Here is a 21,169-nt window from a genome sequence, read left to right as displayed (position 1 = left end):
GAATCGTTTTGCTTCTCTGACCAACTTGATTAAATGCATTCATCACAGCATTAATCTATCTGCGCCATGCAAACTGCCAAACTGGAGACACGCGAAACTTCTACGCCAGTCAGGGTCTTTTACTGCTGGATAAGGATAAGTTATTTTTATTGTTAACAATAAAAATCCTTTCCTTATGGAGAATAAAGGTGTAGCACGGACTGTAATCTTGCAAATCTATGTTGAAGTTTGTCGAAATTACATAAAAAGCGGGTATTTTGAATTTTGAAATTCGTGCCAGATCGGAAGCGAGGCACGATGCGATTTTTACAGGGAGTTGAGTTGATGCGCTACAAATAGAAATTTCATGATCTTCTGATGGTTCGTTTTAAAGTCATTTTAAAAATAGAAAACAATTACTGTTAACATTGTTAAACATCCCAGAAAAATCTGCATACTTTTTTGAACATTTCTGATTTTGGCTCCCCGTAGGCAGTTGTATTCAGCTGCGAAGGCAGAGGGAGAAAGAGGATGACCGTAGTTTGTCTTTTCTACGGTCAATGCCCGCTCTGCATTGACCGTGCCGTAGCTTTGAAACCGTAGCTAAAGACGATTCGGACCGACAATTGGTCCAAGACCAAAGGATATGGCTATGGCCAATGCTACGGTCGAAGAGTGCCCAAATTGTCTATTACCAGTTATCATTCAGTATCGATTGCACTGATGTGTGGTTATTAATAAATATTAACTACAATACGGAGAGACTTCACAATGGCGTGAAGATAGTTAATCGGACTCATATTGATTGGAGAGAGAGGAAAGTAGTGGCAAAGTGAAGGCTGGAGTGCGGAAGAAAGTGGAATGCCGCTGAGCCAAAGCCAAACGAGAGACAGTGCAAATGCGACGGGAGAAACACTGGTGGGCGTACCGGGACAACAACTGCTGAGGATGACGCAGTTCGACCCTGACAGTGATGAATGGCCATATTGGAAGAAACGCCTGAAGAACCATTTGTTTCTAACGAAAGTACCGGACGCAATGCAGTCTTCATTCCTGCTGGATTCGTTGTGCCCGAAGTCGTTCACACTTCCTTGCAAAATGTGCAAGCCGAAAGAACCGATGCAAATGCCAATAAAGGAACTCTATGAAATGCTGGACGCGGCATACCAGGAGTCGACCTTTTGGATAGCGCAGCGAATCAAGTTCTTCAGTGCGAAGCAGAAGGCAGACGAGACGCTGGTACAGTTTGCCAGCGAACTCAGGAGTAAAGTGGAACACTGCGACTTCCCAGAAGACGAACAAGAGAAAAGCCTGATTGCTGTGTTTGTAATGGGAATGAAGGATGCAGTGACGAGAAAGGTCATGAGTCTAAAAGACTTCAAGACACTGAATGAAGCTTTAAAGGAAGCTAAAGAGAATGAAACGAAGAGAAAGGAATTAGGAATTGGAATTGAAAGTGAATCGGATCATGAAGTGAAGAAAGTCCGAAAATGGAAAGGAAAGAAAGGAATGAAAGGAAAGAGAGATCAGAGTCACGATAAAGATGAATGTTTCCGCTGTGGTAAGTCAAACCACACGTCTAATGAATGCTTTTTCAAGGAGAAGGAATGCTTCAATTGTGGTCAAAGAGGACATACAGCCCGAATGTGTTCAAACATTGGAAACAAGTACGTCACGGTAGAAAGGGATCCGTACGACGTGCTGTAAGAGCCAAGGTGAATTGAAACTGAAGGGCGTACGTACTGGAAAGAACTAACAGAGTGAACTTTATGTCAAGAATGGACATCGTTGCCAAGAAGCGTACTTAATGCTATCGATTGTTGTTGTACTTTTACGACTGAAAAAGTGAAGGGCGAGTTGTAGTGTACGTACATATATAGACTGTACCTATTGTCATATAGCAACGATGGTTATTGTGATACTTCTTACTTGATGTTATTACCAGTTATCATTCAGTATCGATTGTACTGATGTGTGGTTATTAATAAATATTAACTACAATACGGAGAGACTTCACAGTTCACTTTGCGTACACCCGTAACCCCGCCTTCAATCGGAAGTGCAACCGCCTTGACTGCGGCGCCCCGGAATATGTTTCTCCTCCTCCTGGAACGACACCCGCGCCGCTTCCCGCCCGCCAGATCCGACATCCGCTTCCCTTTCCTCCGTTGACCAGGACCGTGGCGCCACTCCCCGCCGAGGTCATTGAGCTCAGGCGGCGCGGTGGGATGTACTCACTGGGCCAGACGGCGCTCCTGCGATGCAGGAAGCGTCCATCCAACGTATCACAGCGCACCACCACCTCCATCTGGAAGGGCCGCTGCGACATGGTGAGGGCGAAGCTGTTGCTCTGTATGTCCAGCGACTGGAGGTCGTCGTCCGCGGGGTTGACACTAACTCGCCGTAGGAGATTGGCCACCGTCAGGGAGAGAATGGCGCGCGCCACCCGCTCCCCGGTGCACGCCCGTTTCCCGGCGCTGAAGGTCACGCAGGCCTCGGGGACGCGCAGCTGCCCGTCGACGATGAAGCGCTCGGGGTGGAATTTGTGGGGCGCCTCCTGCAGGCTGGGATCATAGTGAATCGAAAACAGGTGCGCCACTAAACTGATTCTTAAAAACACCGTAAAGGTCTCCACCTCCGACCTCCGTTATATAAGCACGCCGGCTAGTGACCTTTAGGGATGGCGTAGCCGGCGATGGTGGTGTCCACTTCCGTGTAGCGCGGGATGCCGATGGGGCCGCCGGGGAACATGCGCATCGTCTCCAGCACCACGGCTTCCGTGTATCTACAGCGTGGTATCAACGGTGACCTTTATGTATATATAAGGACGCGGGGATTATGTAAGGGAAGTCGTCGCGGTAGTCCGGCGTGATGGGCGTGTTGCGGCCGACCCTCACGTCAATCTCCATCTGCATACGATACTTCACATCCGGTTTGCGCAGCACTATCGCCAACAGCCTATATATTACGCATATATTACGTATAATAAGTATATTACAGCATAATAAGTACCATAGCTGTACTAAAGAGAAGGCGTACGCGCGCCACTGGTGTATTTGTGTATTTGCGTGAAAATAACCAAACGTTTTATTATCATTATTCATCGAGCGTGTATTGTGATTCCGTCCTACTCGGCACAGATATATTCGCAGCACACACGCCATCAGCCGCCACTTTAATGCCCATTCCGCTGCGCAAGAGGCTCATCAGCGCGTCCTAATGTCATTCTGATGTTCTTGCTAAATATACCAAAATCCCGGTGCACATACCCCGCACCCGGCTACCCCTCCCAGTATTCCCAGTACGGCGGCGCCCCGCCCCCTTCCAACAGTGGCTTCCCGAATTATTACTACAGCTTCGCCGCTCCGCAGTGGGAATACCGCTCCCTGCCCGACCCGGCGCTGAGCTACGCCAACCAGAACTACCCGCCGCCCTTGGCGCTCTACACCGGGACGTCCAATCAGCGTTTGCCTAGGCCTCCATGTCGTTGAACGCCCAGCGTCCCGGATACCCCGTCCCGGATACCCCGTCCCGGCGTCCACGGCGGTGTTGCACCCCCCCCCCCCGGGGCCCTACTACCCACTGTCCCCGGCCGCGGCTAGCCGGTTCCTCCTACCGGCGCCACCGCTGCCCGAAATCCACAAAAACCACTGCTACCACCGGAAAGCCCATGTTCTAAAACGCGGCCAGACAGTGTTCGTTTTTTAAAAAATTGCATTAGAGCGACCAAACAAATCACCTGAACAATCCGGGTCTGCCATATATAGTTAAAGTACAGATACATCCATAGTATGGATGTATCTGTACTTTAACTATATATTTCAGCGTAGCAACAGTAATTTCTTTGTACAGACGTACTGTTCTTAACAATAAGAATGGATCAGACCTGTGCAGCTATGGAAAATTCACCCCGCGCTAGAGTTAAGAGCTAAAGCGACCGCGCGAGTTGCGCTATGAGTTACGCTATTTTTACAGGAAAAATCAGTTTTGAGCTATTCTCGAGCTATTTTCGAGCTACGCTATAATGTAAAATATCGGTAAATTGTAGGCGAGCTACGCTAAAGTTACGCTTTGTAGCTACGCTACAGAGTTAAGTTATAACTCGATAGCTCTAAAATAACTCGCGCTTCGCTAAATAGCTAAAAATAGCTGCACAGGTCTGATTAAGTTTGAAAATAAACAACCTTAAAGAAGTCAGATATAAGGTCTTAGCCGGCAAATTGCACCTCCCGTTTTCGAACATAAAAAAATTCGCAAACATAAAAAAGTTTCATGTAGAACATTTCGGGGAAACGTCGAAAATATTAAGCTAATCAGAAATCTTTTGATCCGAAATTCGATGACAAAAGTTCTGAAAATGGATGACAAAAGTTCTGTTCTGAATGTTCTGTTAACTTGGTAGAATGCGGCTGTGCAAAATTAGTAATTACAATTTACAAATAATGACTGTATTACCCGCTATGTTTTACGCGTTGAGCGACGTTTGAGTTACACGACGTTTCTCAATCGAACAACTCAAAACCTTTCATTAGCTGAACTTTCGCTCACGAGTCACGACCAATCGTCGGAAGTTTTATTGCAAGAAGCTTGATCAGGCGGCGCACTCTCTTTTAAAACTTTTATGGATTTGTTCACGAAACGTCACAGTTGGGTTATAAGAAATTGATACTTGCCATTACTCCCCATTGAACAGGAAGCGACCGTGCTAAGAGCCCAACACTACTACCATTGCTATTTAGTGCACACTGCCCGGTAGGTGACTGACTGACCAAACTACCACCGCTTTTAGTGGACACTGCCCGTTAAGGGCGTAAGATTTCGCTTCGGAAATTTAAAAATTTATCAATACACTAATCTAGACCGGCTGAGGACAACAAGAAATGCGGAGGCGCAGACGACTTCATTTCTTGTATCCAACAATATCATGCCAAAATAGTTTGCAACACACGAGACCATCTGTCATAATTTTTACTGGCTGCACCGAATCTCGGGTTCTATAAAACCACGAACTAAGCGTTTGTAATCGTACACCGCGCGTGTGATCATCATACGCCACATAATGCTGGGCACTGTCCAGGGCTTTTTCTAGAGCATCTTTAGCTTCCTTCGCTCTCTGCTCGTCGAACATTTCCCAACCCCGGTCGAGGAAGTTCAGGCTGTCGGATCTGAATACTGGGCGTTCTTCTCCCTCGCCATCCGCTGCGGTGACTGTCAGCACTTTGTCAGCATCGATTGTAAAGTGTGCAGTCAGAAGTGGAAGACTTTCCGTAAACGGTGTTATATTGAAAAACTTGTATGTGCTCAGGAAGTTCTTTATGCTGTTCTCTCCCTCAAAGACATCAATGTCAATAAAGCGCTGATTACCGACTGACGCTGTGAACACTATTTGGTTTTCGACCGGCAAACGACTCCATTTCTTTATCACCGGAATCGGGGCGCTACCACTGACATGTGCTGTAAGCGTATATGGCAGCCGCTGGTTTATTTCAATGCGTTCGCCAGTTCTATCCAACAGATTGGATGCCAATAGAGCAGCTCCTTCCGCAATGGCGATCGTTGGATCAACAGCTGCATGTATCTTTACGATAGGGAAGAACTCCGTTAGGACATCTGTGATTTGTGGAACAAACCGCCCACATCCCACCATAACAACATCCACCACATCGCTCGCAGTTAAACTGGCTTTTACCAGCACTTTTTCGATCGGTGTGACGATTTTATGGAATAGATCTATGCATAAGCTTTTCAGCATCGACTGTGAGACGCTCATAGAAAAAGCGTTTCCACCAAGCAGACGAGGAATTTCGATGATGTGGCGATCGTCTCCGTTTATCTGCTTGCATGCGGATGCCAAGCATCGTTCCGCCGTTCTGTTTCCAGTTAACTTGACGCTGTAGACATCCTGGATTATTCCAAATAAATGCTCGAAAATCCGCTCGTCGATACATTTTTCTCCTAAAAAGCTCGTGAACAGCGATGAATGTAATCCGATACGTGTAAGTTGCGCGCCAGATATATCGACTTTCACGATAGAGACCGCTAGTTGTTGGCTATCAAAATCTAGTACTAAGACAAATCGTTTCCCGCGAGAGAAACTCCTTATATACGGTATAACGGCTGCGATTGGCTCATCTAACAGCCGCACCTTTTCTATTCCCGCCATGGTCGCCGCTGGCCCGACGTTGCGCGATATTAAAATACGCTGGAACAGTTATCACAGCGCTTTTCATTTGGCGATCGTGCAAAGTTTGTTTATCCCCGGCAAGATGCATAAAGTAGCGCAGGAAGAGGGAAGTTGTTTCTTCCACCGAGTAAATTATACTTCCTCCATTTTCACTTATCTGGATCCTTGGACTCCCGTCTTCGTTTACCACATTGTAGAGCACAAGATTTTTTTGTTTTGTCACGATATCGTGGTCGAATCGCCGTCCAATCATACATCGGAGATTGTAGATGCAATTTTTTGGATTGATTTCCAGACAATCCACTGCTTCTTGACCGTATAGAATATTTGTTCCATATATGCTGCTTTCATCGAACGCTACACAGTTTGGTATTACTGGCTCCTTTTGGAGTGGCTCAAAAATTGTTTCCAGTCGACCATCGCGGTAGACAACAACACTGCTATAGCGAGGGTGTCGATCGCTTTTTCTGGCAGTTCATTCGCTTTTTTCAGATTCATTAATTTTTGCCGGAGTTCAGATGATGAGATTCGAGAATTTGGTGCAGCAAAGCAAGAGGAGATACATTTTGCTATTTCTACCGGCACGGAAAGTGCTATCAATGGCGCGTAGCCTTCCAATATCAGATTAGCGTACCGTGTATCCGGAATCGTATCGGTATCCTGTACTACTCCCGAAGCTCGGTGTAATCTTCGGCTATTATTTCCTACAGCGTTGTTCACTATCTCTAGTATAACACATCCCAGATTCTGCCTGCTTCTTCAAAAGTTCCGGTGACATATAGCGAAGAGTCCCTCGGATATTGCGAATGTCACACGAGCAGGTGACACTCTGCTGCATCTGAACTAGATCATCCAAATCCCCGAGTACCAGTCTGTTGTGATTACCGACTCGGTGGACCAGCACATTTCCTGGTTTGATGTCGCCGTGAATGATGTTATTCACGTGGAGATAACTGACTCCTTGCGCTATTTCAATGGCGTTAAGAATGGCCGTTGATAGATCCGGAAGCTTTTGGTTTTTAGCAGATTGGCAAGGTCTCCATCTGTAAGTCATAAAAAACAGTTACACAGCTTAACGAAGTAAAAACTTTCTGGTATAGCCAGTGATTCATACATACCAGCGTAATAATCCATCATCAGCTTGACAGACACTCCGCCGAACGCCGATGATCGTGCGATACTCACTTGATGGTAACGCACGAGATGCTCCTGCTGAAACGTCAGAAGGAACTGCATCCGGTTGCGCCATCTGTCCCAATTATCTTTGGAGGACAAAACTGCGGATTCTTTGTGTAGGTGGATCATTTTGACAGCCACGGTGTGATTTCCGGTAAAGTCACCGGGATCGGTTATCCTTGCTCTGTACACAATACCAAAAGTACCGCGACCAATGTAATCCTCCTCTCCGAAACTGTACCGACAGCATTTTCCGAAAGTATCCGACTGAACCTCCATCGAAATATTTCCGCCTGGATCCTTTAGGTCTTCTTCCTAATACGATCCGATTGGCGAAATATTCTTGTATGCACGTTATCCGTTTCCCCAAATCTAAGCAATTGCGTAGTGTGGCAGATACAACCAAAGAAATGCTTATCCGTTTCCGTTGCGGGCCGACGCAATCCGCCATAATTTATCTTACAAATGCTAATGCAAGATAAGATAAAAATACCGGTATCGTACATAAAAAGAAGGAGAAGAACACAGCGCACGAGAATGATCTTTCAGTACCTATTACTAAAGTTTGTAACTTAATGCAGCAATTGCTTATTCTAGCAGAGCAAGATAAAATTAAAAAAAACTCTGTTCTTTATCAAAAAGCGGTACAGTTTAACGTAAACCTATCTTACAGTTGCTAATTTAGGATAAGATTAAAATGCCGGTATCGTTAGCAAATAGCATGGGTACCTTTGCGCTTTGTACATATTGAGAAATAAAACAGATTATCAGCTATAGATGCCGGTGCTGTACCATTGCCGGCAACGCGTACTTACTTACCATACCGCATGTGCACGAGAACTTGTATTGCACTTGTGTGTCAAGAGGTGCGATTGCAAGCCATACCATTAATTTTGCAAAGACTGCATTAAATTAAACGGCACGAGCCGCGTACTTCAGATAGTACCTACACTTATCGCAAATCGTGTCAGTTGTGCATAATATTATAATATTTGAAGCATGCGCAGATCGGTAAACATTAAACAGTCAGCGTAGTACCATGGTATGATTTCATTGCCAGATCAGTAATTTGCAGCAAGCTTCGTTAATTTGGAAACCCTGTTAAATTGCTTCTGCTTTGCTACTCCCAAGAGATTTTTCCCAACATGGATAACCTGGCAACAATCATCGACAACGGATCTAGTACTATCAGAGCAGGATTTGCTGGAGATGAAGCGCCACAGCTCAGTTTCTCTACAGTAACCGGACGAACACGGTTTCCTGTACGTATTACAGAGGGTGAACCACCCACACTGGCTTTCTGCAAGCTAGCCGGTAACAATATATGCTACTTTTCTGCTTCCCACTGCTTTCTGCAAGCAAGCTAATAACAATATACGTAAAATTAAACTTAACTCAACTTGTGCAGCGGAATAAAATAAAAATACCCCTTTCGTTTTCTCTTTTCTGGTAAATTCAGGTGGACGAATTAGACCAGCAGCTGTACGTTGGCGATGATGCACAATCCAAGCGGGATCTTTTAGCCATTCAACACCCCATTCACCGTGGCGAGATCACCGACTGGGAAGCCATGGAAGCTATTTGGCAGCACACCTTCAACCTTCTCAACGCCAGACCGGAAGACCATCCAGTCTGCCTAACAGCTGCGCCCCTCACTTCCCGTTATGCCAAGGAAAAAATGGCTCAGATCATGTGTGAAACTTTTCACGTTCCTGCGCTGCATATCGGTAACCAGGGCATGCTGTCGCTGTACGCTTTTGGTCGCACCAGCGGCGTGATCGTCGGATCGGGCGACGGGATAACTTTCTGTATGCCGGTGCATAATGGGCAGGTTATTCCGGAGGGCGTCGCCCGGTATCGGATTGCGGGAAGTGATTTAACGCAGCATCTAAAGAGTTTACTGACCGAGCAAGGATATGGATTTCTTTCAACCGGTACAATACCGGTGCTAATTCACCATAAAAATTGAATTTGTGACTTTCAAGCAGTATTAAAATGCTGGTTCTTGTGTATGAAAATCAGGAAGTGTGTAATTTTTTATTATAGAGGAAGAAATTGCGCGGGATATCAAAGAAAAGCACTGTTATGTGGCGGCGAATTTTAACGAGGAGATGAGCACTTCCAATCTAGCGCTGTCCAGCATCGAGGCTGATTATGCGATGCCTGATGGGCGGATCATTCCTCTTCGGCAGGAACGTTTCGTTTGCCCGGAAGCTTTATTTCAACCGTATCTATTAGGTACAATTACTGTTGATACTTCACCAAATAACAAAGTCTGGTTCAACGCAACACGGAAATTATTCAGGCAAATTTAGCTGAACTTGGAAAATATTTACTTTATTCGATAGGAGCGGAAACCAGTGGTATCCATAAGGTTATCTACAATTCCGTAATGCAATGCGATGCTGCGTTACACGACGAACTTTTCGGTAATATCGTGTTGGCGGGTGGCAACACTACGTTACCGGGTTTCACCAATCGTCTGCAGCGTGAGCTAACCGCACTGCGCAACGAAACATCAACGGTTGTGTCGTCGGCGGATGTCAAAGAGTATGCGTGGGTGCAGAAGGCGGAAGCGAAGGCAGGAACCAACCCGAAGACGGTCCGCGTCATTTCGCCTCCGGAGGCAAAGGATTCCGCCTGGTTGGGTGGTGCACTGCTGTGTAGTGTTTCAGGGGATGAGGCCATGTGGTTGACCAAGGCCGAATACGAAGAGGGCGGTCCCTCCGTTGTTCGGCACAAGTTCACGTGATTTCGATGTTTTGTCGGGAAATTAATTTGCGGTCCATATTAAATTTGGCCTTCAGAAAAGTAATACTATTACTACCGTCGTCGTATCTTCGATGCTCGTCTATAGAAAATTTTTATTTCGATGACAAACCTGTGCACGATTCCAGCGGATGTCAGAAAGTAACAAGTGCTGTGCCGTATTAATTGACAAGTACTGAAATTAAAGTAAAGTGAAAAACGCGAAGAGCCAAGAAATACAGAGCCATTCAAATTTTTAATACGAGGAAGACATAATATTCGCATAGCTTCTGCGTTACGCTTAATCGAAAATAAACGGGTATTCTGTACGCCTCCGACCGTTCGCCTGACTGGTGCATCAAAGTCACGTCCCTCTGCTCTTCTTCCACGCCACAACGTGATCTTCACGAAGGCGCATGTCGGGAAAATACACATGCTGCCGTCCACCTTTGCCCTCGGCCAAATGGTAATATCTATCTGCCGCCTCATACACCACCCATCCCTGCGCACCCATGTTCAGTACTTGTCCACGTTTGAGGATGTCCCTAGCACGCACTACGTGGTCGGCTGTCGTCGTGCCGGCAGTGCCATCCTTCGTCCACGTGAACATCACCTGCTCAGTATCAGAGGCGGTAACCCTGGCTGGCAGCCACCAATGGGTAGGCGGCATGTGAACAAACACTTCTTCACCAGTCTTGAATTCTGTCCGGCGTTCCGTGGAAAACGGCAGCTCGGGCTTCACTGCGGCATCCTTGTACAAGAACAAGCTCAACAGCTGCGATTCACTCAGCAGACCGCTCTGTAACAGTAACATACATATTTTTAGCGTTACCGGACTAAAGACATTTAATACTAAACAGTGAACACTAGGAAACGATTGTGATAAATTTTGAAATCGGTCCTTTCAGTTTTCATAGAAAAACCGGGTTGGGTCGCACTAAAGTTCATATTACACTGCACGCTACCGATGAACGCAGCATTACTTGCATGCAGAGTTGCGCTTTAAGCCATAATACAGAGGTTGTGAAAAAGAGAAGCTTACTCCCTATTTTCGAATGCTAACGTTTTGATGTAATCATATCATCGTCAAAAAAATTAATGATAAAATGAGAAGTGTTCCTTCTTTGTACATGTGTTCGCAGTATTAAGTATTAGTCGGGATTTTAGTACGGTATCACAGTTGGGCACTCTCTCCCGCTGATTTACCTGGCCCGGGCCGTCGGCTAATTGTGCGTGCGTCAGCAGCGGAAACCGGACGAGGAACAGAGCAGCATCCAACACCACACGTCGAACAGCCGGAGAAGAACTAACACCTCGACGCGCACATTCCTCCGTTGCCCATCTGCAATGGCGTGCTAATTAGTTATCACACATGGATAGTCTGGGGCAAGTGTCGGATCTCGTGTTCCGAAGCGTTTGAAAGCATGAACTGTTTTAGTCCATAACGCTGTCTGTTACAAGCGTCACCAACTTCAGGTAAACTCTGGTAAAGGCTTTATTGCACTTTTAGCGCAAGTTATGGCAGCGCTTTTTTATAGGGCACGACGAAACCGTTTTAGATTCAAAATCAGCACATTACTTCTCTTTCGAACCCTACCAAATCGACAGGGAAAATACTAAAACTGCGCAAAAAATTGCGCTGATTCTGTTTATAGTGCGCTGAATGTACAGTGTACGGCATATAAAGTCGCTTTCAGTGTAGCCAGTAATACTGTCTGTAGCTTCATAATAGAAAAGGCCCTGTGCAAGGTGAAAGTTACTTATGCGAGGTGCCTAGTACTGCCTACTTCTCAACAGCCGTGTAGATTTCAAACTCCCCAATCAACAGCGTATTGCGCTGCAGGATCTTCTGCAGGGTGTCCAGTGAGATTGCGGTAAACTGCGCTGACTGCATGATCTCTTCAGCCTTCGAATCCACCAACGCCCAGCACTTCTCCACAATTTTATCAGCATGCCAGTGAAGAGCCTGCCGAGAAACACCATCATTGTCGTATCACGTCACTCATGCGTCATGATGCTTGCCTACGTTTTAATCACTTCTCAGTACTGAACAGTGACACACGTACCTCTTCCAGAGTTCGCAGGCAATTATCAGCATCAAGTCGATGCGTCACAAAATCCGAGCAGATTTTTACCAGGGATGGCACATCGTACTTGTCCGCGCAGTTCATCGTGTGGAATACGTTGTCCGCATTGAGATTATCCACCTTGTCCGTGTACAAGTAGCTAGAATATTTGGCAATGATATTTTCAAGCATTTTACACTGTCAATAATTCCTCAATAAAGGAGTGCAGCGTACAAAATAATTATGAAGTATGAACGCAAAGGAATAAAACAGATCGTGCCTTTTTAACATACCTGAGCAAGTTGGCGAATGCGTCGGGAATGAAATCCGGGATGTCGATAGGAACCTGACAATTCTGAGGCATACTCCCATAAAACATGGTGGCAAACACGGAGCTAGATAGGCTCAAGATATTCCTGCAAGCAAACAAACCCTGACCGATTTGCGCCAGCATTAGCTGCAAGAGCCAGGAGGTTCTCCGTTTTACTTGTGGGCTGCGAAGATCTTTACTGCACCAAACTGACGTCCCACAGTGTGATGCGGATTGTCACTGATTGTGGACCAAATTTGAAATCCGTGATTTGCTGCGCCCTGCAGCCTGGGGGCGGTTGGACGTATGCCATAGGTCTGCCCGGAAGCTATCGTAACACGGCCCATTAGTAACACGGCTTTTCCTTGCCACTTTTTAAACAGCATGCGTTCTCCAAAGATGATGTTTGCTACTGCGACAGGCATATAAAATTAACAGAACGTCACTTGCAGAGACACTATGGCGGATTCATACATCGACGCGACCTCAAAGTGTGCTGGCGCCGCCGCCGAACTGGCTTGCCGTGAGAAGATTGGAAAATACAAGTCGCTTACTGATCGCTGTAATTTTGTTCCCTTTGCATGTGAGACTTTTGGCACTTGGTGTGAGACCGGCATTGTTACTTTAAAAGAGATCGGCAAGAAGTTGTTTTTAAGAACGGGCGAGAGTCGCTCTACTTGTTTTTTGTTTCAACGTTTAAGTTTGGAGATTATGCGTGGTAATGCTATGAGTGTATTGTGCACTGTCCCTTCCCATGTTAATTGGGACAAATTCTTCATTTGATCATATTTGTTGAGCGAAGCTCGCCTTGTACATATTGTGAAATAAACTAATGCAAGAATGGAAAAAAAAAAATTAACAGAACACCATCATCAATGAACAGCAGAACGCATGCTCGATAAAAAAGTGTAATGTGCTCTGTAAATTGCGTGGCGGTGCCGATGCCGATCTGCCATAATGTTAAGTATCGCCATCACTACAAGTATGTACTGTATCCGTATCTACAATATTATATTATAATGTATCTGTAAGAGTTACTTTATATCAATGTCCAAACCGATGCTGGCGATGTGAAGTGCACTGGCTGTGTTCCTGTTGCACATTTTTTGTTCATTTAGATTTTGAACCGAGCACCGACCCGTCGATCTCATTCTTTTGGCATATATTGTAAGTACTGTACAACAATTAAAGGCATGAGAAAACGTTGACAGATCAGTTAGTCGATTTGCGCACGCGATCAGATGCAGAGTTTAAGTTAAAGCAAACATAGTTCATTTGGAAATCTTTTGTCTCAGAGGTGAAAACAAGGGGAGTGGCTTATGTGAAGCCTTTCCTAAACGGAGAATGCTTGACAATGAGCTCTGTGCATTCACATAGATCCATTCAGATAATATCTATATACACGCAAGTACCCGTCAATAGTACAGCAAGTACAGCGAGCATCCAAGCACATTCACCGAGTACTTCTAGTGAGTTCGAGAAAAATTTCTAAATGGGCTGTATCTGTACTATAAGTCTGAGTAAGTACAGTATAACAAGTAAGAATACAGAGAGCTGTATAACAAGTAAGAATAGCTCACGAGGCGCATTGCCCAACTCTTGATTCTCTGATCAGCCTGTGCTAGGTATCGTTAGAATCCTTATAAATTAAGCAGTCTTTTCCAAAAATCAACTTTTCCCCATCTAAAGAACTGGGATTTAAAGATCTCTGAGAAACCAACGCATACATGATGGTTAACTTCAATCAGAAAGGAAAGCAGACCCACAAGGAAAGGAAACTAAAATAAAGCACTGAGGGCTCGTGCGAACCACCTAAAAATTCCACGGGATGTCTCATTTTCGCTGCGATAAGAAGATACAGCCCTCTGGAAAGCATAGGAATCGAGTGCCGGTAAAGGATGTCCCCCGGCATTGAACACCCAAGAACTGAGAGGCAAAAGGTCATCGTACGAGAATATCAGGTACAGGAACTTAAGAGTTTTAGCCAGGAAGTAGCTTTGTTGAATATCCTCTGGCGCTGAGTGTTCGTTGTTCACATCGCTGACACCGCTGTATCCGTAAGGCGTTTTGCAGTACTTCTGTATAGCCTATCAAAACTTCATCGGTATTTATTCGGAAATTAAAATTTTGAGTCAACTTGCAGAACTTAAAATATTAAATTATTAAAACCATACCGTGAAAAAGCTGACACTACTGTAGTTAATAAACCAATAAAAAACGAACGATACGAACGAAAAAAAACGAACGAAATATACTAATAAATAAAACGAAACGGTACCCTGCGACTGCTGTGATCGTTTTAAAAAATTTTGAGAAATCCAATTACAACTATGTATAAGATCCTTGATTCCTGCGTTTCTGCAAAAATTGTTTCGATGATCCCAAATAAAGACCTTGCCTGCACGGCTTCCCATGCCCATTCCCGATACATCGAGTTTCCGGTGAATTTCCACAGATAAAAGTAGCTTTCAGTCACTTCCGGACGGAGCGAGTACTGCTGATTCCCTGACACGATTGCTGCCGGATAACCGTCAGCACTGTCCATCCTGAACGATTCCGGACCAAGTCCGGTACCTACAATACCGAAACAGATTACCGTATCAATTATCAAACGTAAGAAACAGTTAATAAACGTAAAATTCCGTTAATGATTTCCACTAACTTTCCGTGCAACATCCGATAGCACGTATTTTAACAGTTTCATTTGCATTTATCTGATATAATTTATTGTCCTATTTAGTTATTTGACTTTAACTTGAAAGAAATGTTACGAAACAAAATCTAAGTAGCAATTCATTATATTTCTGGCACATTTTCGTGACCGTTGGATGTGCTTATAAGACATATCAATAAGAGCGATAATATTCTTGTTATTTTTCTTACTAGTGAGACTGTATGATAAGTGACACGTTCGGGTAAAATTTTTAGCAAAGCTAAGGAGCCGCGGAACATCAACCGGAGTCTGAATTTGTGTAGGGAGTACAGCGAGCGCATAGAGTCCGCCGATAAAGCAGGCCGAATGTTCCATATTCGGAACTAATCCCCCATTCGGTTCCAGCCGGGCAAAATACTCAGGTTTACCGTATTGCCGCTCAAAGCATGAGCTGAAAGTAAGCCGCCCAGGAACCGAATATTCATTTCGAAAACGGAAAATGTCTCCTGTAGAAATTTAGACCATTTATTCCGTGATGCAATAAATCGACAGCAGCGAATAGAATCAGCCGTCAGGCAGAAGATTACTTCCCTATTTTGACGCACCGCATTGCGAATGTCGTAGTGTTTCGTGACCCACTCGGTAGCAGCATCGAACTCTTCGGTAAACCCCATCAGAAATAAGGTACTCAGGGAATCAACAATTGTCAGCCCCATTGATTTGCCCCCGACGGGAGCCGGTCCAGCAGATCCATTTCTCGATATTGGTCGCAGTTCGTTTGCGCCCCATGCATACCGCACATAATTGCCCCAGGCAAATTTCATCATCTGTAAGAATCCCAACATGAAATAAACGCAGATCCTTTAAAAAATTTTCAGCAAATACAAAAGCAAACAACAACCGGCCTGATAAAATAAATAAAGCAGCGATAAATCAATTTAGTCAGTTTAATTTAGAGAATTAAATCAGTTTAATTTCCAAAATTTAAGATGCCGCCAGGAAAATGTGATAGTACGTACCTGTTTAACGACGTTTCGTCTGTAAACAGAACGCAGAAAATATGTTGACCAGATGGTTGCGCATATCGCCAACGTCACACAGCACACCACCACCGGAAATGACGGCTTTCTCATTTTACGACGCATTGTCGATGAACAAAACCGAAATTATAAGCGACATCCCCAAGGTGCAGCGCCACATTCATAGGATTTTTCGAAAGAAGAGCCGCATTGTATTACTATCATTGTCTTTCGGTAAACAGTCAGTACTGGCGTTTTTTTCGGAATTGTTTATACATGTATCGGCAAATGGCTACAGCGTGCTGTAGCTTTCTGGACGAGCATATTATAGTCATGTACCTGTACAAGCTTGTCCGGTAATTTCTGCCGGTTCAATACAGCGAAATACACAAATTTGCGTGTTACGCCAAATTCCATGCTACGGCGCGCCACGCCACACTGTTTTCATACGTAACGTGCACCTGGCTGGCTGGTGGCTTGATGCGTGCCAGATAATTTAATGAGAATAGCAGTAACTGCCTGGCGGAAGGTGGCTAAAAAACGGTCGCTGTAGTAAAGGACAATCTAACTGCGGAGCGCATTTAGTCAATCTGATAAGCGCAGTGACGTGGCTATGGATTTAAACGCAAATTTTGCGCTAGCTGTACCTTTACGACAGAAATTACCGGACAGGCTTGTACACTGTACCTAACTACATTGTTATGACGATAGTGCATGCAGACATCATGCAAGGTCTGCATGATACACTAGCAGCTGCAACCGGCAAAAAAGAATGACTGCGCTTGCACTTTGCATCAGTAAGTACTGTACTGACTGGTGAAGTACATACTTATCGTTAGTAGTGTACTGTATTACAAGGCATTACGTATCGTTTGTTACCCGATAATATTATGATCTAACAGTCTTGTTTGTACCCGACATGGCTTCTGTGATCGTAAACCATTAGCCAGTAAACATTTCTGCCGGCTACATACGCTCATTAAAACTACAGTAGCTTCCTGACTGCATCCCAATCAATATTGCGTAGTGGCGGTAGTGCAAGGCCAAGTAAGTAGATCGCAGTCGTCCACATTGCTAAAAGAGGATGCAGTGTTTCCAACAGTGTAACGCAAGTAAGAGCCAACGATCAAGGATCAGAAACAAGGGCCGCATTAAGCATGAGCCGCCGCCTAATAATGCTGAAGCTTGCGCGGCGATTGCAAACAGAGAGTTCAGAACTAGCATCGTGCAGATAGTAAATATTAAACTGCCAAACTTTCCGCGTGAACAAAGCGCAGTACTTCCGAATGTATCGTGGTTGTTGCTATTGTTTTTATTGACAAAACCAAAAGAAAGTGGTATAGTACCGGTATAAACCTGCAGCGGATTGTCTTGAATCAGCCACTGAAGCAGTAAAACCTCCGAAATGTAAGCCGAACCTACATCGAAGCGGAAGTAGTCTCGCAGATGGGGCACTCGGCGCTGGCTTGTAGGATAAACGGCATCCTGCCCCAAATTACGGATGGTGGAAATCAGATCCTTGATGGCCGTTCCCTTACTTGTTTTCAAAATGCATGGTGTTCCACAAATTTTTCTGAATCTTGATTTCAAATACTATTTCCTTGGCTTGTGCTACTGAATACCAGTTCTTTTTCTGTTAGCTAGGTTCGAATTCCCACGATTCGCCAAAATCGTAGCTAACGAGTTACCCACCTTTAAGTTCAGTGAATAACGAACTGTAGTCCGGTACTGACAAATACGGGCTGTGAGCTAATTTATTAGACCATCTCAGCAGGCTTCTGCAACAAGCCGGTACTATCAGTACTACAAACTTTGTAGTACTGATAGTGATACTGATAGTACTGATAAGCTACAGAAAAATCTTCAAAACCTTATCCGGGATCAGATCCAGTGATTCATAGTCATACAGTATTACTACTATAGTCGGCAATGCGGCATACACATATGAAAAAAAGTGTTTGCAGTACAATAGTAAGCTCGGCGATTGCAGATTGATAATTTCGGAACGCATTATAACTATCCGTTGTACATCAAACAATCCAAACCTTTTTCCATTGAACAAAACTTGGCAGCTAATGTGAAGTGGAGGCGATCATACTGATTCTTTCGTTGCACCAGGTTACAGAGTACTGTACTAGAAAACCATTATAAATTTCTGTTTGTATTGAATTCAGCACAAAAGGATATACATTAAAGGCTCCAAATGCAGCAGAAGTTCAGTTAAACATTCAGTGGGTTCCTGCCGATGCAGATGCCGGCCTTCTTTTGCAGCTCGTGCAAACCGCGTTCACGGGCAAAAACGAAGTAATCGAAGGCATTGTCGATGTTGACGGACGCCACCATTACGCTCTCGCATGCACTGCGGAGATCCGACATATCGTATTTGTCAGCGGCGTTCCATAGTGTAACTATCCGTTGCTGGTCATCTCCAGTTGACAGCTCCCGAGTGTATGCGTAACGGACCAATAGTTGCAAAATTTCTCCTCCGAAGTCAGTGATGCGGCAAATCCCGGTAGCTTTCTCTTTGGTGTTATTCTGGAACATGGCGGCGAAAACCGGCGACTGAGCCGCCAAGATGGCGCGATGGACCGGAAACTGTGTCCCTTCGCTGGAGATCAGCGTGCAGTCTGCCAGGAGTCCGGTGTCTAGGAGGTTTTTTAGGTCGGGGCGGCGATGTGTGATTCGAAATGTTAGGATGACATGGATTAGTCTTCCGTCTGCTTTGTCGAGTACATAGGACAGAATTGGGTCACGGACTGCAATGACCAGACGCTGGACAGATTGAGCTGAATCCTCAAATCCCACTTCGGGAAGACAATTTTTCGTATTAATCCCCCTAAATCCATAATTTTTATTTACCGAATATCGAGCACTTCGGAATGTGTCTGGTATTTTCAAAGAAATTTGCAGTTGCAAAAGAGAAATATCAGTAATGTGAATAGCGCATGGTGCGCGTGGGAAATTACATCTCTAATACGAGTACAAGCCCGATTACATATTGAGCATGTAAAGGAGTAAAAAATACTTTTTATTCGCGTTATTAGCAACAAAATTTTCACACTTCTACATAAATCGTGAGAAACTAAACCACAAGCCAGTTACACAACATCTACAAACACAGGCGGGCGAATGACAGAGAATATTTCATCTAAATTCGCCGCCGGTGGTAAAGAGTAAAAACTTTTATTAAACATCGCGTACAAGTACTGTATACAGTATACTGAGTACCGAAACAAAATTCATAACAAAAATACTTTTTCAATGCTGTCCTGCTCGGTGATCGAACCCATAACACATATCGCGTTTCCCGTTGCAACTGGATAGATAACCGCTGTCTAAAAAAATCTTTTGCCCACTTCTGGCCTGTGGCGGAAGCTATGCCGTTACCAACCTTCTCCACTTGTAAAACACAGGTACTTAGTGTGAAATAAGCTCTATGTCAGCACTTGGACGACAGCCACTGCACTACAGTTGTGTCACTTTTGTGCAAAGAGAAATTGTGCTCCTCAGTTAGCTGATTAGATCGTCCTTTACTTCACGGGGTTTCGCCTAGCTCCCATCCACACAGCAATTACGGTGTTTTTATTAATTTTGTCATGCATCAACTATGCAAAATGCATGTAACGCAAGCTGAACCTTTTAAAGACTAGTCACGAGAGGCGGTGACCCCGAAAGTTGCCCCTGGGGACACCCAAGGTTGGCGTCCCCGAGTCAGCTGCTGTGGAACACTCGCCTACATTGAACACTTTCGAAGGAACCGCAAGTGTTCAAAGTATACGGATTTCACTGACCATGATCAAGGAGCTGCACAACAGCTTCAGTAGCGCACTACTGCGTCAAGTCGAGCTGGCTACCAATTTCGCAAACGAATAACCTAACGGTCAACCGTGGATGGTTGCCCTATCCAACAGCTGCGGCTGTCTGACGCTCAGTAACATTCCAGTTGCTATGGCGGATATTGTTACGCTTGTACCATAGCAACTTCGTAACCTCTGGCTATAGAGATGTGACTTAACTGGACACTCTGGCAGCTTCATATATTGACCGTGCTTGCGTCCACACCAGCAACGCAGCAGAGCTGGCCGAAACAAAAAACCTCGCGAAGCATGCTTGGGTTCAGCCAAAAATAGGACACTTTATCGCGGCGGCAACAGGACAATCACGAGGCAGAGAAATCTTCCGATAGCGCATTTCCATGCAAATCCCAGGAGGAACGCTGGCTACGTTATGGGCGCAGTACCAGACCAGGAACGATTACGAGTAAAGGAAATATTTTTGCTATAGCCTCTTAGCACCGCATTTTTGTTTTGTTGTTTCTTATAGAATGTGCGCATTTCACTTGGTTATTTTGTTAGATACTTCCACGTTTTGAGCAGAAACCGCATGCAGACATAAAGGAACCAAACAAGGTCATAGGACATTACGAAATACTTGTACGTCATTATTGTACTGTACAAGTTACTGTATCATTGTACATACACTACTGCTTCAAACTTAGTACACAAAGGGTCGTTGTTATATCAGCTGATGCCGACAATGGTTTCGTTGACTGGCGAATTTAAACCGCCGCCTCATAAAATTAATGCCATTAAACATGGACGTAAGCTATAAGCCAGTAAATGCGCGTCCTGAGTTGTTATACACTCCTCGTACTTGTACAACAATTTTAAACTCACGATTACACCGCTGCGGTCGAAAAATATTTTATAAGCGCATTATCTGTAGTTATACGAACACTATGTACTTACCAGACATGGGCCCCCTCAAAATCGAAAAAATTTCCATGTTCTCTAAAAAGGTAGTATACTATTATAGTATGCTTAAAAAATATTTCTCTCCCATCGTCGAGGCTGGCGTGGCCAGACAACAATTAAAAGCGTACACATTATCACAAAATTGATACTGTTCACTGCAGTGCACTGCAGTACAAATTATTCGTAATTATTACAGTATATTTATTTTTTACTGAAGCACCGTGAACTTTTGCAGCTGTCGAGTAGTGATGTACAAGAAGATCACGTAAGGCAGCTCGTG

At 44.7% G+C, this 21,169-nt stretch overlaps 5 protein-coding genes across 7 annotated transcripts; 2 read left to right on the top strand and 3 right to left on the bottom strand.

The window, feature by feature from the left end:
- The first annotated feature begins 738 nt into the window (after positions 1–738).
- On the top strand, positions 739–5,347 carry LOC129598902 (uncharacterized). 3 transcript variants are annotated; one of them, XR_008691838.1, is made up of 3 exons: positions 739–2,309; positions 2,387–2,569; positions 2,658–2,760. XR_008691838.1 is itself a non-coding variant. In XM_055496989.1 (2 exons), exon 1 carries the CDS (start codon positions 841–843, stop codon positions 1,684–1,686), a length of 846 nt encoding a protein of 281 aa, XP_055352964.1. In that variant the 5' UTR covers positions 739–840; the 3' UTR covers positions 1,687–2,180; positions 5,285–5,347. The 3 variants fall into 3 exon arrangements, 2 of the variants coding, with proteins under 2 accessions (XP_055352964.1, XP_055352963.1); XM_055496989.1 differs by lacking the exons at positions 2,387–2,569; positions 2,658–2,760 and adding an exon at positions 5,285–5,347 and having other exon boundaries at positions 739–2,180; XM_055496988.1 differs by lacking the exon at positions 2,658–2,760 and having other exon boundaries at positions 2,387–2,591.
- On the bottom strand, positions 4,771–7,721 carry LOC129598901 (heat shock 70 kDa protein-like). Its single transcript, XM_055496987.1, has 2 exons — positions 7,282–7,721; positions 4,771–7,206 (listed from the first exon to the last, which is right to left on the bottom strand). Exon 2 carries the CDS (start codon positions 6,140–6,142, stop codon positions 4,880–4,882), a length of 1,263 nt encoding a protein of 420 aa, XP_055352962.1. The 5' UTR covers positions 6,143–7,206; positions 7,282–7,721; the 3' UTR covers positions 4,771–4,879.
- Positions 7,722–8,237: 516 nt separating this feature from the next.
- Positions 8,238–10,169, top strand: LOC129598897 (actin, clone 302-like). Its single transcript, XM_055496982.1, has 4 exons — positions 8,238–8,601; positions 8,799–9,273; positions 9,386–9,577; positions 9,688–10,169. Exons 1-4 carry the CDS (start codon positions 8,485–8,487, stop codon positions 10,089–10,091), a joined length of 1,188 nt encoding a protein of 395 aa, XP_055352957.1. The 5' UTR covers positions 8,238–8,484; the 3' UTR covers positions 10,092–10,169.
- LOC129598896 (BTB/POZ domain-containing protein 6-like) lies at positions 9,764–12,969 on the bottom strand. Its single transcript, XM_055496981.1, has 6 exons — positions 12,641–12,969; positions 12,447–12,569; positions 12,154–12,313; positions 11,875–12,053; positions 11,294–11,429; positions 9,764–10,886 (listed from the first exon to the last, which is right to left on the bottom strand). Exons 1-6 carry the CDS (start codon positions 12,886–12,888, stop codon positions 10,452–10,454), a joined length of 1,281 nt encoding a protein of 426 aa, XP_055352956.1. The 5' UTR covers positions 12,889–12,969; the 3' UTR covers positions 9,764–10,451.
- A 1,089-nt stretch (positions 12,970–14,058) lies between these two features.
- Positions 14,059–16,400, bottom strand: LOC129598934 (mannosyl-oligosaccharide 1,2-alpha-mannosidase IA-like). The gene is given in 6 exon segments (XM_055497021.1): positions 14,059–14,550; positions 14,862–15,037; positions 15,347–15,549; positions 15,552–15,622; positions 15,722–15,943; positions 16,136–16,400. Coding segments are annotated over 6 exon segments (1,095 nt in total). The 5' UTR covers positions 16,250–16,400; the 3' UTR covers positions 14,059–14,241.
- Positions 16,401–21,169: the final 4,769 nt, after the last annotated feature.

The sequence above is a fragment of the Paramacrobiotus metropolitanus genome, unplaced genomic scaffold, assembly GCF_019649055.1.
Source record: "Paramacrobiotus metropolitanus isolate TYO unplaced genomic scaffold, Prichtersi_v1.0 Parri_scaffold0000132, whole genome shotgun sequence".
Classification (NCBI taxonomy): Eukaryota; Metazoa; Tardigrada; class Eutardigrada; order Parachela; family Macrobiotidae; genus Paramacrobiotus; species Paramacrobiotus metropolitanus.
The sequence above is the reverse complement of the archived record's forward strand: the minus strand, read 5'-3'. Positions and strand labels throughout refer to the sequence as shown.